Source organism: Oryctolagus cuniculus, chromosome 2, assembly GCF_051225735.1.
Source record: "Oryctolagus cuniculus isolate XC-2025 breed Fujian yellow rabbit chromosome 2, ASM5122573v1, whole genome shotgun sequence".
In the NCBI taxonomy this organism is placed as follows: domain Eukaryota; kingdom Metazoa; phylum Chordata; class Mammalia; order Lagomorpha; family Leporidae; genus Oryctolagus; species Oryctolagus cuniculus.
This window is the reverse complement of record NC_142868.1, coordinates 92,837,644-92,852,409: the sequence shown is the minus strand read 5'-3', so window position 1 is coordinate 92,852,409 and position 14,766 is coordinate 92,837,644. Positions and strand designations below refer to the sequence as shown.

The 14,766-nt window shown below is 39.7% G+C and overlaps 1 protein-coding gene across 1 annotated transcript in view; it reads right to left on the bottom strand.

The window, feature by feature from the left end:
- Positions 1 to 339: 339 nt before the first annotated feature.
- LOC100358729 (A disintegrin and metallopeptidase domain 3) overlaps positions 340 to 14,766 on the bottom strand; it is a 58,718-nt gene continuing 44,291 nt past the window's right edge. The window contains exons 12-15 of the mRNA XM_089327040.1: positions 11,896 to 12,091; positions 11,346 to 11,436; positions 10,892 to 11,072; positions 340 to 471 (exon numbers count right to left, since the gene is read on the bottom strand). Coding sequence (XP_089183166.1) covers positions 340 to 471; positions 10,892 to 11,072; positions 11,346 to 11,436; positions 11,896 to 12,091 — 600 coding nt within the window. The remainder of the gene's footprint in view (positions 472 to 10,891; positions 11,073 to 11,345; positions 11,437 to 11,895; positions 12,092 to 14,766) is intronic.

The window sequence follows — 14,766 nt, the reverse complement described above, 5'->3', positions numbered from 1 at the left end:
ATACATTGTGTTGAGTGCTCATAAGTGCATATGTAAGTAAAACTACACTCAAGTACAAAGAATATTACATATATGTTTAAATGTACAGCATGAGGGTAATTCTTACAAATCCATTTCTGAAATTCGATATCTTAATTTATCATACTACTAACAAATGTTTTATAACATTTTGTACACAATTACAAGGTGTTTAGGTTCTGCACACACTATTAATATGAGACACATTTAAATGATATGCACGGATAGCAATAACTAAATCTACTTTCTGAATTTAACCCTAACTTTTCCGAAAGAAATTTCTGCATCAAATACTTCTAACCATTCTTATCCTGGCAAATGTTACTGACAAGCATTATAATTAAAAACAATATAAAGGTCACGTACCCCATGTCCATTACATTTCACTCTGGCATTACATTGTGGTTTGTTAGGTAGCTGAGAAAAATGTTTGCAGTTCACACCAATACAGATCTACAGGGATGTTAAAGTTAAATATGTTAAAGAAGCAAACAGCAGCAAAAATGTCAAGTATTGAAACTCGTAGTTGATACAAGAATCACATTACAGGGGTGATATACACAACAGACAAATCAGTATTTCATTTAATCAATTCAAACTACAACTAGAACTTGGATTTATTATCAACATTAAAATGGAATCTTGTTTCTTTATGAAATATTAAATAATTCAAATGCGATGCTATTTTCTCCTTGAAGGAGTAGAACTATAGATTTAGTGTTATTAATTGGTTGAAGAAGAAATGTAGGGGCTGGCGTTGTGGTGTAGTGGATGAAGCTTTCACCTGCGACACCAGCATCCCTCTACGTGTGCCATTTATGTCCAGGCTGCTCCACATCAATCCAGCTCACTGTTAATGGCATGGGAGAAACATCGGAAGCTGTCACATGTATCTGGGTTCCTGTTACCAATGCAGGAGACCCGGGTGAAACTCCTGGCTCCTGGCTTCAGCCTGGCCTAACCTTAGCCGTTGCAGCTGTCTGGGGCATGAACCGGTTGATGGAAAATCTCTCTCTCTCTGTCTCTCTCTCTCTCTCCATCTCTCTTTCTGTAACTCTTTCAAATAAATAAATAAGTAAATAAATATTATTAAAATAACAAATCATTTGTAATGACTAGGGTTTGCATTAACACTTTTTATGCATTGTTATATATACCCATACCAAACCTTCAACTTTATTTTTACATATCATTCAATTTACATGTTTAAATACGTTGACAGAAACAATTCTAAATTTAGCAGCTGCTTTTCTCACACATCTAAACAATTAAGGCTACAAACCAATACTGTCATTTTAAAGATTTTCCCAACTTTTTCAACTTTTTTTTCAAGATTTATTTATTTATTTGAAATGCAGAGTTATACACAGAGAGAAGGAGAGGCACAGAGAGAGAGAGAGAGAGAGAGAGAGAAAGGTCTTCCATCTGCTGGTTCACTCCCAACTTGCTGCAACGGCCAGAGCTGCGCCAATCAAAAGTCAGGAGCCAAGAGCTTCCTCTGGTTGACCCACGTGAGTACAGGGGCCCAAGAACTTCGGCCATCTTGTACTGCTTCCCCAAGCCATAGCAGAGAGCTGGATTGGAAGTGGAGCAGCTAGGTCTCAAACCCGTGCCCATATGGGATGCCGGCACTGCAGGCAGAGGCTTAGCCTAGTGCACCACAGCACCAGACCTTAAAGTGTTAAACATTTTTTGAGTTGCTAGTCTCTCTGGCACACCCTTTGGAATTTGTAGGACAAACATTAAAGAAAATTCACCACTATGTTGCTCCTTGAGTCCAAGGTCTCTTGCTAGTCTTCCTTTTTTCTCTCTAATCTTTAGAGTCTTATTTTTTAAAGATTTATTTATTTGAGAGCTAGAGTTACAGAGACAGAGAGAGACCTTCCATCTGAGGCTTCACTCCCCAAATGGCTGAAACAGCTGGAGCTGAGCCAATCTGAAGTCAGGAGCCAGGGGCTTCTTCTGGGTCTCCCATACAGGTGCAGGGTCCCAAGAACTTGAGCTATCTTCCATTGCTTTCCCAGGTCATTAGCAGAGAGGTGGATCAGAAGAGGAGCAGTCAGGACACAAACCAGTGCCCATATGGGATGCTGGCACCACAGGCAGAGGCTTAGCCTAGGGCACCACAGCACCAGACCTTAGAGTGCTATATTTTTAAACAATATTCAGATTTTAGTGAAGGATGCCTAGTACATTTTTCTAGAACCCCAAGAGTCCACTCAGTGATTTCTAATCATGAAATGATGCCTTTAGCTATGTTTTCCTTTTAATTAATTTTGTCTTGTTAAAGAAACCTTTGAATGCTTTAGACACTTCATTTAAGCTTTCTTAAGAGAGCTTCATGAAAAAATAAAAACATTTTATACTTTGATCTGAACTTATTCTGAAACAGTATCTTTTGTTTTACTCTTATAGGTCAGTTCATCCATCTTGGTATCCATACTGCATTGCTTAATTACTTACATTTTTTAGTAAGATGATATTTAGTAAGTGAATACTTTCCTGATTTCATTTTCTCAATTGAAATGGCATTGGCTATTATTTTAGCGATTTGTATTTTCATACAAATTTAGGTCAGTTTTTTAGTACCGTCAGTCCCTTATGCCCCGTTCCTGCAATTCTTATTTTTATTGCATCGTATTAACAATTAATTTTGACATCTTCATCATACTGAGACTTCGATTCACGGATAAGTCTTCTTGCATTTTCTGGTTATTTTTTTTTTTGTTGTTTTGTTTTTGTTTTTTGTTTTTTGTTTTTTGTTTTTTTGACAGGCAGAGTGGACAGTGAGAGAGAGAGACAGAGAGAAAGGTCTTCCTTTGCCGTTGGTTCACCCTCCAATGGCCGCCGCGGCCGGCGCGCTGCGGCCGGCGCACCGCACCGATCCGATGGCAGGAGCCAGGAGCCAGGTGCTTTTCCTGGTCTCCCATGGGGTGCAGGGCCCAAGCACCTGGGCCATCCTCCACTGCACTCCCGGGCCACAGCAGAGGGCTGGCCTGGAAGAGGGGCAACCGGGACAGAATCCGGCGCCCCGACCGGGACTAGAACCCGGTGTGCCGGCGCCGCTAGGTGGAGGATTAGCCTAGTGAGCCACGGCGCCGGCCCTCTGGTTATTTTTTTAAGACATTTATTTATTTGATAGGTAGAGGAACAGAGAGATGGATAGACAGAGAGAGAGTGATGGTGACCGTGTGAGAGCAGGCATAAGAGGGAGCATGATGAGCTAGTGAGAGCGAGAGAGACATCTTCTACCTAAAGGTTCTCTCCTCAGGTGCCTGGAGCAGCCAGGTCTGGGCCAGAGCAAAGTCAGGAGCCAGGTTCTCCACCTGGGTTTCCTACAGGATTGGCATATGCTGTCAACGGCTGCTTTCATACGAACTGCAAGTGGATCAGCTGGTTTTCTAACTGGTGCTTTATGTGGGATGGCAGCGTCATAAGCAATTTCTTAATCAGGTGTGCCACAACACTGGCCCCCTTTTCATGCCTTTTCCTAGGACTTCTCTGATCATAAGTTGTTGTAATTATCAGTGTAGAAGCCACGTTGCACATGTGCCTCTGGATCTTTACAGGATCTCCATGCCTTTGAATGCAATCAATACTACAACAGTTTATGCTAGGGCTTCTTCTAAAATGTCTTTCTGAAAGAAATGTAGTATAAATATTAAATAATTAAGACATAAGGCCGTGGACTGCTGTATATCATATTGGGAATGTCCAGAAAGATGATTAAGTCAAAGATACTGTCTGAAGAAATTGGAACCCATACAATGTTCATGTGTCACTGCAATTCAAATAGTGAAAGTTCATGTTTTACAGATGTTTTCCTGATTTGTCACCCTCCATACTACAAATTTTATTTAAGAGAAAGGAATCATACTGCATTGTGGAAATACTGTAAGCTATCTGATCATCCTAAGGCTGGCATTTATTGTGACCTGATATTTTCTCTTGCATAACACATATTGTGTGTGCTAATTGATACTTGTCTTATGGTGATAGTAATATATATGATTCATCCACCAAATATATTGTCAATGACCCATTCATAAGTCAAAGCCAGTATCTCTCTTTTTTAGTTCTTACATTTGTTAATACATAAAGTATAGATTTCATGAATTTTGTCAATATGATTCCAGGAACACAACATTTTCTCCTTCCCTCCTTCCTTTCTTCCCACTTTTTTGTGATATTTTCAATTTACTTTATAAATACGGGCTCAATGTTCCTCTAACCAAAGAACCCTACAAGTGAAAGGTAAATAGATCACCCTTCTGCAGATGTACAGAGAAGTGTTATAGACAACAATCAAATCACAAGATGTCAATTTAGTTCAAAAAACATTAACCTTTGATTTTGTATTCTATATATTAGCTATAGCTAATATTTGTCTTTTAGGCTTATTTCACTAAGTATAATGGTCTCCAGTAGCCTCCATTTTACTGCAAGAGACAGAATTTCATTTTTTATTATTGGTAGTATTCCATTATTTCTTTAGCAAGTCATCAGTTGATGGACATCTGGGTTAATTCCATAACTTAGCTATTGGGGAATAAAGGTAACTCTTTCATATACTGAACTTATTTCCTTTGGTTATATTTCCAGGAGTGTGATGGCTGGGTCATATGGTAAATTTATTTTGAGGTTTCTGAGGTATTTCCATACTGCCTTCCATAACGGTTGTACTAGTTTACATTCCCACAAACAGCATAATAGGGTACCTTTTTCTCCACATCATGTCTATCAGTTCTTATTTTTTGATATTTGGATGATAGCCATTTTACCTGGGATAAGATGAAACCTCACTGTGATTTTTAATTACATTTCCTTGATGGCTAGTGACCCTGAGAGTTTTTTTTTTTCATGTGTCTGGTGGCCATTTGTATTTCTTCCTTTGAAAAATGCTTGTTCATGCCTTTTGCCCATTTCTTAACTGGATTTTTTATTTCTTTGTTGTTAAATTTTTTGAGCTCCTTATATGTCCCTGTATGTATGTATGTAAGTATGTATGTATACATTGTTTGCAAATATTTTGTCCTATTCTGTTGGTTGATTCTTAACTTTGTTGAATATTTCCTTTGCTGTGCAGAAGCCGCTTAGCTTGATGTAAAGTCATTTGTCTATTTTTGCATTAATTGCCTGTGTTTCTGGGATCTTAGCCAAGAATTCTTTCCTTTGCCAACACCTTGCAGTGTTTTCCCTATGATTACCATTTGATGGTTTCAGGTTTTTGGTTTTGGTCTTTATTCCACTGTAAGTTGATTTTTGTATACAATGAAAGGTAGGGGTCTTTTTTTATACTTCAACCTGCAGATATCCAGTTTTCCAAGAACCATTCATTAAGGGACTGCCCTTTTTCCAGGAAGTGATTTTAGCTAGTTTGTCAAAAGTTAGTTGGTTGTAGATGCATTGATTAATTACTGGGATTTCTATTTTGTTCCATAGGCCCATGTGTTTATTTTTGTGCTGAGATCAGGTTGTTTTTATTATAACTGCCCTGTAGTATTTTTAAAAATTTATTGCATTTATTTAAAAGACAGAGTTACAGAGAGAGAGAGAGAGAGAGAGAGAGAGAGAAGGAGAGAGAGAGAGATCTTCCATCCACTGATTCACTCCCCAAATGACTGTCAAGGTCAGGGCATGGCCAGGCTGAGGTCAGGAGCCAGGAGTTTCAAGTGGATCTTCCACATGGGTATAGGGCTAATGGGTCATCTTCCAGTGTTTTCCAAGGTGCTGGGACTTGAATTGACACCCATATGGGATGCTGGGTTTGCAGGCAGAGGCTTAATCCATTAAATTGTAACAGTGACTTCTGTACTATGTCTTGAACTTTGGTATCATGAGGCTTCTAGCTTTGGTTTCATTGCTTAAGACTGCTTTACCTATTCAAGGTCTCTTGTGTTTCCATATGAATTTTTGGATCATTTTTCTCTTAATATCTGAGAAGAATGTGCTGGGTATTCAAATTGGGGGTGCACTGAATCTGTAAATTGCTTTGGATAGTATGGGCATTTTACTGGTATTAACTCTTCTTTTCCACAAACATGGGAGATTTTTTCCATTTTTTGTGTCTTCTTCTACTTCTTGCCTTAATGTTTTTTAATTTTTACTGTGGAGATCTTTTAGACCCTTGGTTAAATTTATCCCCAGATATTTAAAAATTTTTGTAGCTACTGTGAATGAGTTCATTCTCAGTCATGGCATAATTGGTATATACAAATTCTGTTGATTCTTGTGTATTCATTTTTTATATCCTGTAATTTTGCCAGATTCTCTTAAGAGTTCCAGTGTTCTCTCGGTGTACTCTTTTTTTTTTTTTTTTACAGGCAGAGTGGACAGTGAGAGAGAGAGACAGAGAGAAAGGTCTTCCTTTGCCGTTGGTTCACCCTCCAATGGCCGCCGCGGCCGGCGCGCTGCGGCCGGCGCACTGCGCTGATCCGATGGCAGGAGCCAGGAGCCAGGTGCTTTTCCTGGTCTCCCATGGGGTGCAGGGCCCAAGCACCTGGGCCATCCTCCACTGCACTCCCGGGCCACAGCAGAGGGCTGGCCTGGAAGAGGAGCAACCGGGACAGAATCCGGCGCCCCGACCGGGACTAGAACCCGGTATGCCGGCGCTGCAAGGCGGAGGATTAGCCTAGTGAGCCGCGGCGCCGGCCTCTTTTGGTTCTCTTTATAGAGGATCATGTTATCTGCAAACAGGGATAATTTTATTTACTTTTTTTTTTAACTTTGTATCCCTTTTATTTCTTTTTCTACTCTGATGGCTCTGGATAATACCTCCAGAACTGTACTTAAAAGTAATGGAAAAAGTGGGCTTCCATGTTTGATTCTAGATCTTAGTAGAAATGCTTCCAGTTTTTCCACATTCAATATGATGCTGCTTGTGGGTTTTTCATATATTGCCTTGATTGTTCTGAGATATATTCCTTCTATACTGAATTTGCTAAAGATGTTATATTTTATCAAATATTTTCTCTGTAATTATAGACAATCATAGGATTTTTATTCTTCAGATTTTTAATGTGATGTATCATGTATATTGATTTATATATATGAAACACCCCTGCATCCCCAGGATAAATTCCACATGTTCAGGCTTGAAGATCTTCTTGATGTGTTGTTGGATTTGATTAGCTGGTATTTTCTTGAGGTTTTTACATCTAAGTTCATTAAGCATATTGGTCAATAGTTATCTTTCTTGATTGTATCTTTTTCTGGTTTTGGAATTAAGGAGATGCTGGCCTCACTGAAGGAGTTTGGGAGGATTCCCTCTTTTTCAATTGTTTTGAACAGGTTAAGAAGAATTGGGATTAATTTGTCATTAAAGGTTTGGTAGAATTCAGCAAATGAAGTCACCTGGTTCTGGGTTTTTCTTTATTGGGAAGACTTTATTACTGCTTCAAACTCTTTTTTGGTTATTTGTCTATTCAAGTTTTCTGTGTCTGCATGCCTCAATTTTGGTAAATTGTATGTATCTGGAATTCAATCTATTTCTCCTACACTTATGCATATATTGGCATATGGCTCTTTGTAATAATTCATAATTATTATTCATTTTATTTTCATGGTAACATTTGTAACATCTTTTTTATCTCTGATATTATTATTTTTATTATTTATTTTTATTTATTTGACAGGTAGAGTTATAGATAGCAAGAGAGAGAGAGAGAGAGAGAGAGAGAGAGAGAAAGGTCTTCCTTCCATTGATTTACTCCCCAAATGACCGCCATGGCCAATACTGAACCGATCTGAAGCCAGGAGCCAGGTGCTTCTTCCTGGTCTCCCATGTGGGTGCAGGGCCGAAGCACTTGGGCCATCCTCCACTGCCCTCCTGGGTCACAGCAGAGAGCTGGACTGGAAGAGGAGCAACCAGGACTAGATCCTGGTGCCCATATGAGATGCTGGTGCCACAGGCGGAGGACTAACCAGGTGAGCCATGGCGCCAGCCCCTCATCTCTGATATTATTAATTTGGGTCTAATCCTTCTTCCTTTAGTTGGTTAGTTGGGCCAATCATTTGTCCATTTTGTTTACTTTTTCAAAAATTAGCTCTTCATGTCACTGATTTTTTTTGTGATTTTTAAAAAATTTCAAATTTGTGTATTTGTTTTGTAGTTTTTTATATTTCTTTTTTATTACCACTTTGAGGTTTGGTTGCTTCTTATTACTCTATGTCTTTGAGATGCATTGCTAGATTGATTATTTGATATCTTTCTAATTGCTTTTTAACACTGCTTTTTGCTGTATCCCATAGATTTTGATATGTAAAACCAGTATCTCAATATTTGTTTACTTTGTATTATTTAATCACATTACTTGGGAAATTTTCATATTCTTTATTCACATACCCTGCACCAGGAAACTAATACACGCACACACACACACACACACACACATACATACATGTGTGTGTGTATACAAATGAATATATTAAAATCAACCAGAATCCTTGCAGTTCTATGTAAGTTACAACTGACTGGTTGAAGACATTATCCAGTTGGTGAACTCCCTTTACTGAGGAACCACTAGCCATAAGCAGGCTGCAGCCAGTGGTAAGAATTCTGTGCACAAGCAGCAGTTGTCACCTCAACCTCAGCTTTCTAAAGTAAAAAGCCCCAGACCATTCATTGGAATGCTAAATCCCCACCTCCAGCTGAATATGATGGCATATGTAGCATAGGTAATAGCTTACTGGGCGCACACACCTACACCCCTTTGGATATGCATAATCCTTCTTGAACTTCGAGCCAGATGTAATGAGTCCATGTGACTTCCCTGAAAGCATACTCTACTCAAATTGTAACTCTTTGTTTCTCAGGAGCCTGACTTTGGATATTAGCCAATTTCAATCTTGGCTCACGTTAACCCTCATTACATTCCTTACTGATTACAACTCGACAATTGACTTTGCCTTTCTGTTGTCATGTATACTAGACAAGAACTATGTATAGATGATTCTTTGTGTCTATGCATCAAGAATTGCACCCAACTTCTACAGGTAGAAATTAGCATGAGTTCTCGGACAACAACCAATTTTCTGACAGCAATTGAGTGTCCAGCAAATCAATGCACACACAATGCCCACCTGGAAGGATTAGCATCAGATACCGTAAGCTATAGGGCTCAGCCCCCCAAAGGACTGACTGGATTTCAGATGCCAATCACAATTCCCCTCCTTGGAGAAACAATCTGTTAGGAAGTCCCACAGAACTCAGCCAAAACCCTTTACTGATATTTAAGTTTACTGTAAAAGATGCCACAAACAGGCAGATGGATGGAATGCCTAGGGCAAGGTGTTGGAGGAAAGGTGGAGGGCTCCCACGTCTTCTCAGGTAGAGGCTGGTTTCCAGGATGACCACATGAGTGCACTACGCTCCCTGCGAGTTGCAAATTCACGATATAGAACCTCCGGTCCCTTTGTCCTGGAGTTCTTACACAGCTTATCTCTTTTCTCCCAAGAAATCAGAGGAGAATGGGTGAAAGTCCTAACCCTCTAATAGCTTGGTCATTCTAATAACCGGCTCCATCCTGAGGCCATCAAGAGATCCTGCTCTAAGTTGCTTCAGTAGCAGAAGTGAAAGTGTGAGGGAAATGAATAAAAACTCAGTTTTGACTGAGGGGCTTATTATGAATAGCAAAATACACTGCTCATTCTCATGATTCTCTACAGGTTTTATTCAGAGCTGTGTGCCAGGAAACAGGGAAAAAGCCAAATTAATTTTCATATTATATCACATATCTGTTATGTGTTAGTGACTTTTTCTCTAAGTTATTCACTACAAAATTAGCTAATAAGTTATGTATTTACACTGTGGTAGTTTTGGTAAATATTTTCCAGTTAATTTTAAGTGGCCTTGTTGATACTGACATGTTACTTTTTAAGATAGTATGTTCCTTTGTGATTATCATTTTCATGTGACATTTTCTCATTCTGATATGTTTTCAGCTCACTGGAATTTTCCCCTTATTGTTCACTTCTTAAAATATTATGTGCATATGGTAATTATTTTATTAAAATACATCATAATTGTATACTTTTTTTCATTAATCAGCTAATTTTTTTAAATCACTGCTTTGAAAATCCCTTACTAGGTTTCTGTATTTCATTACTAGCTCCTATGAAGTGGCCAAGTTTTTGGTAAGAATATTATCTTCCTTGGAAGAATTATTTGTGGAGTAGGTTAATATGCATAATGTTGTTGATCTTCAGATTATTTTAATAGCATAACACTTTTGTGATATTTTAACATTTTTTGGTTTATTGATTGTTTATTTTTATTCTTGATTTGCACAGATTACCGCAGGTCAATTCCCAGCCTAAGAAGGAAGCTTAGCTTCTCAAGTGGTCAAAATATGAGTTACAATATCTACATGATACAGTGGAGCAAGAGCACTTTTGACCATTTAATTTTAGTTGTTGAATTTTAAGATCATGATCCAAGGGGCAGGAATTGTCCCAGTGGTTAAGACACCATTTGGGATGCCCATCTGCCATATAAGGATTCAAGTCCCAGCTCTGTTTCCGATTGTAGCTTTCTGCTAATATACACCCTGGGAGACAGCTGGTGCTGCTTTAGCCACTGGCTTCCTACTACCCATGTGGGAGACCTGAATTGAGTTTCGGCTTCTGGCTTCAGTTCTGCTGAGCCTCAGCTGTTGCAGGCATTTTGGGGAGTGAATCAGCAGATGGAATCTCTCTCTCTTTTCTCGGTCTCTCTCTGCCTTTCTAATAAAATGAAAATACATTTTAAAAATTAAAAAAAATCATAATGCAGCAACTGTAATTAACACTAGTAATAAACGAGATTTTAAGGTCTTCCTCAACACACACACACAGAGATCCACAATATGTGATATGAAGTAGAAACTGTACTTACACTGTCCCTACCACACGTAGTTCCTTCTTCCACAACGAATATACCCTCGTTTGTTCTATTTCTTGCTCTTCCAGATACACATACGTGGCCTCCAAGAAAAGTGTATTGATAGTCAAACTCTCTTGATTGTATGATGGTTTCACTTGTCCATGTACAAACTAGGTGCCCACAAAGGGTATTCCTGGAGACATAAGTAATTCATTAGTCGCTTAAGTATGCAATGTATCAGGTAAATAACAATTTAAAAAATATAAAAATTCAAAATACTCCGATGATAAAACTAAAACTTTTTACAGCATACACTGACTTATGAAGAACAAACTGTAAGTGCATTTTCTATAAACTGCAGATGCTAACACACACACATACACCAGGTGCCTCTCTCTTTGCTCTGGGTGAGTCTACAGTCTATGGACATGCATTTGGAAAATAAAAAAATCTTCCAAATACTTACGTGAAAGTACAAAATCGCCCCCGACAACCTCCAAATTGGTCATGTAGAAAATTGATTTCTTGTCCACACAGATAAGTAGAACCTCTAGCATCTGAAAATGAAGACACAGTTAGAATTCCTCATGTTTAAAATACATAATTAGAAACCAAAAGTGGCAAATCAATGAAGAGGCATATTACAATAAGATGCCCAGTCAATGACAAACTGTATAAATTGACTTCCATCTACTACCTATACAAGAAGGAGAAACACTTCTTAAAAGCTAATCCAAATGAGAAAATGTGTACTATAGTGTAGAAATAACTGAGAAATAGGTCATTTGCTCTTTTGTTTGCTACTCTAAAGGTCTAGACTTTCCCACAAGTCAACTGGAATTGGACTGATGCCCTATTCTGTTCACCTCTTAATATAGGTCAGAGTGGCTTTAATTTCTTTTCAAATCTGGGTGGAAAAATTACAACATTTTCCAGTACAGCTATAAGATGCGCTTACTGTCTTTCGAGGAACTAAAGTTTAAACAGAAATCCCAGAAAAAAGATAAAAGTCTTACACACTCCAAGGAAGTCTGCACATTGTCTATCTAAATCTCGACACCTTCCTTTATAGCAGTAGGCAGTTTTATTCTGGCATGGTTCTAAGTCGGCAGCTTTTATGTCAGGTACACAAATTTCACTTGTTCCGTTACAATATTCTGGAAAATCACATGGATCTGTACTTTTTCTACACGATAATCCTCTATGGGCTATCTGTGAGACAAAGAAGAATATGTAAGTTTGAGTGTGTGTGTGTGTGTGTGTGTGTGTGTGTGAGTCCAGTTTCCCTCCACTCTCAAGGATTAAAAATGCGTGAATGAATGTCGGGGAGAAGAAGAGCTCTCTGTTTTTTTTTTTTTTCAAACATTGGCACACTATGGATTAGAAAAGTACAAAGCTGCAAACTGTGATCACGTATGAGAAAGTTTGAGAGTTGTCAGCAACAACAGGAAAAAGGAAATCCCAACAAAATGATTAGAAGAAGAATCCCGTCATTACTGTTTGAAACTTGGATTCACCCAATTATAAAGACAGACTCATTTTCAGTTCAAGCTTCTTAAGAGCTTATTTGTTTTTCTTTGCTTGCCCATTCTTCAGGATACAACTGATCAAATCATAACTGGTATTCTGGGGACACTAACATTTTTTAGTTTTTTATTTGAGAGGGCAGAGAGAGGGAGAGCGTGCGAGAGAGCATTCCCACTACCTGGGTTATTCTTCACATGCCCACAATAGCTAGGGCTGGTCTGGGCAGAAGCCAGGTACCAGGAACTCAAACCGGGTCTCACAAGCAGGGGGCAGGAACCTAATTACTTGAGTGAATTACTTCCGATTTCCATAGTCTGAATGACAGGAAGCTGGAGTCAGGATCCAGAGTTTGGGTATCAAGTACAGACATTCAGACATGAGATGTGCACATTGTTTTCAATGGGCTTTTGTGATCACTATTTATGTATTTATTTATTTATTTGAGAGACTTCTTGGGCTTTTGGCTGAGACTAAGCGTTGAATCTGAGAGACAGAATAAAGGGGATGTGGAGACAGAGAGAATTCCCAAAACGTGTTTGCAGCTGGACCAGGGCCAAGCTGAAGCCAGAAGCTGAGTGTGCCTAGTGGTAACTCACTTATCTGGAAGCAGGCAGAGAAGAAAACAGAATTTTACACTATGGCAAATAAAAATGGGAACACACTGGAAGACACCTGGAAACCTTTGAATGATATGTCAAATTCACGCCTTCATGCATGATAAAAATCAGTGTGGACTGATGTAACGACTCCAGATGTTAGGTATGGGGCCATCCTTGCAACTTGCACTGAGATTTTTCATTCTGCCAAGTTTTGCAATGATCTACATTTTAACCTACTCTTGAAGATGTAGTCAGAGGGCCGTGAAATGTTTAGAAAAAGCCTCGGCACCACTGTTCTGAAGACAAAGGCCAAGATGAGAGCTCTAATGATGGGAAAAGTAGAATGACCTATTGCCTAGAGATAGAAACCCCAGGCTGCTCTCTATATTTATACACTCTAAAAATCAAACAGCCGTTGACTTTAGTTACTAATCCATAGTGAAAAAGAACACGCTTTCCATTTCCTCCCATCTTGCAAAGCGTTGGGTTTAATTGCTCCAAAGTAGACACGAAGAAGAAAGCTCAAGCCAAGAAGGCTAACGCCAGTGGCAAGTTCAAAAAGGTGAACACCAGGGTTGAGACACTCAAGAAAGGGAAGCCCTATTGCAGTCAGAACCCTACTGTCAGGAAAGGAATTGAAAGATATTTGTGACCTGCCATGAATCCCGGAAAGGCCGTCTTGAGAGGAAGTACCCAGCCCCCGGGGCGGGATTCAGTGAGACAGGGAGCAGCATTGTAGTGAAGTGGATGAAGCCACCTCTCGCCAGGCTGGCATCCCGGATCAGAGAGGCAGTATGAGTCCCAGCTGCTCTGTTTTTCGAGCTCCTTGCCAGTGTGCTCAGGAAAGCAGTGAATGTTGGTGCATGTAACTGTGCCCCTGCCACCCTTGTGGGAAATCCAGACAGATTTCCAGGCTCCTGGCCTTGACCTGGCCCAGTGCTGGCTGATGTGGCCACAGAGGGTGTGAACCAGCAGATGGGGGTATCTCCCTTTACCCACCTCTCCGGGCATTCTGCCCCTCACCCAGTCCCTCCTTCCTGTCAAGTAGATAAATCTTTTAAAAGAGGAAAAGAAACAGATTTTTCTGATTGACACAAAATGAGTTGACAGCAGCAAGCATGGTGGCAGCAGGGTGGTGAAGTTCTCCAAAAGCCTGGGCATTGTGCCACTGAGAATGAGTCTTGAAAGCCTGCTGACACGAAGCCACAGGCCGGCCAATCAGCACGTGAGGAAACGTAGGTCAGCCTCACCTAGCGGCCGAGCTGTACCTTGCAACTTCTGACACGGGAAATTTGTCATCGTCACTGTCACAAACACTGGGGGCGCCAGTGTGACAATCCCACGACATCTCATTAATGCTGAGTTCAAGAATAAGCTGCAGGAGCCCAGACACCAGCAGGGTGAGACATTCAGCAGGGAGAGAGAGATACACAAGATGACAGAGCAACTTGCAACTGACAAATGTTACGAAAATCAAAATATTCTTCTGCTTCCTGTTTAGGTTGGATCTTGTTTTACCCTTAAATTTGTAATTTATACTCACATATTGGTGATCTAAATTTCTTAGCAAGGACCCCGTTTTTTTAAGGGTACTTATTATTTTTTGCTAATTGTAACCGTCCTTGATTTTAACATAGAAAACTCTGTGAAGGTCCTTAAAAAAAGCACTTTCCAGCTACACGTCAGTCTTTATGCACCACGTGTCCTACACTGCTCCTCTTCCTGCCGTGTGGAAAGCAGGAGCTCTTGTTATCGTTTTCT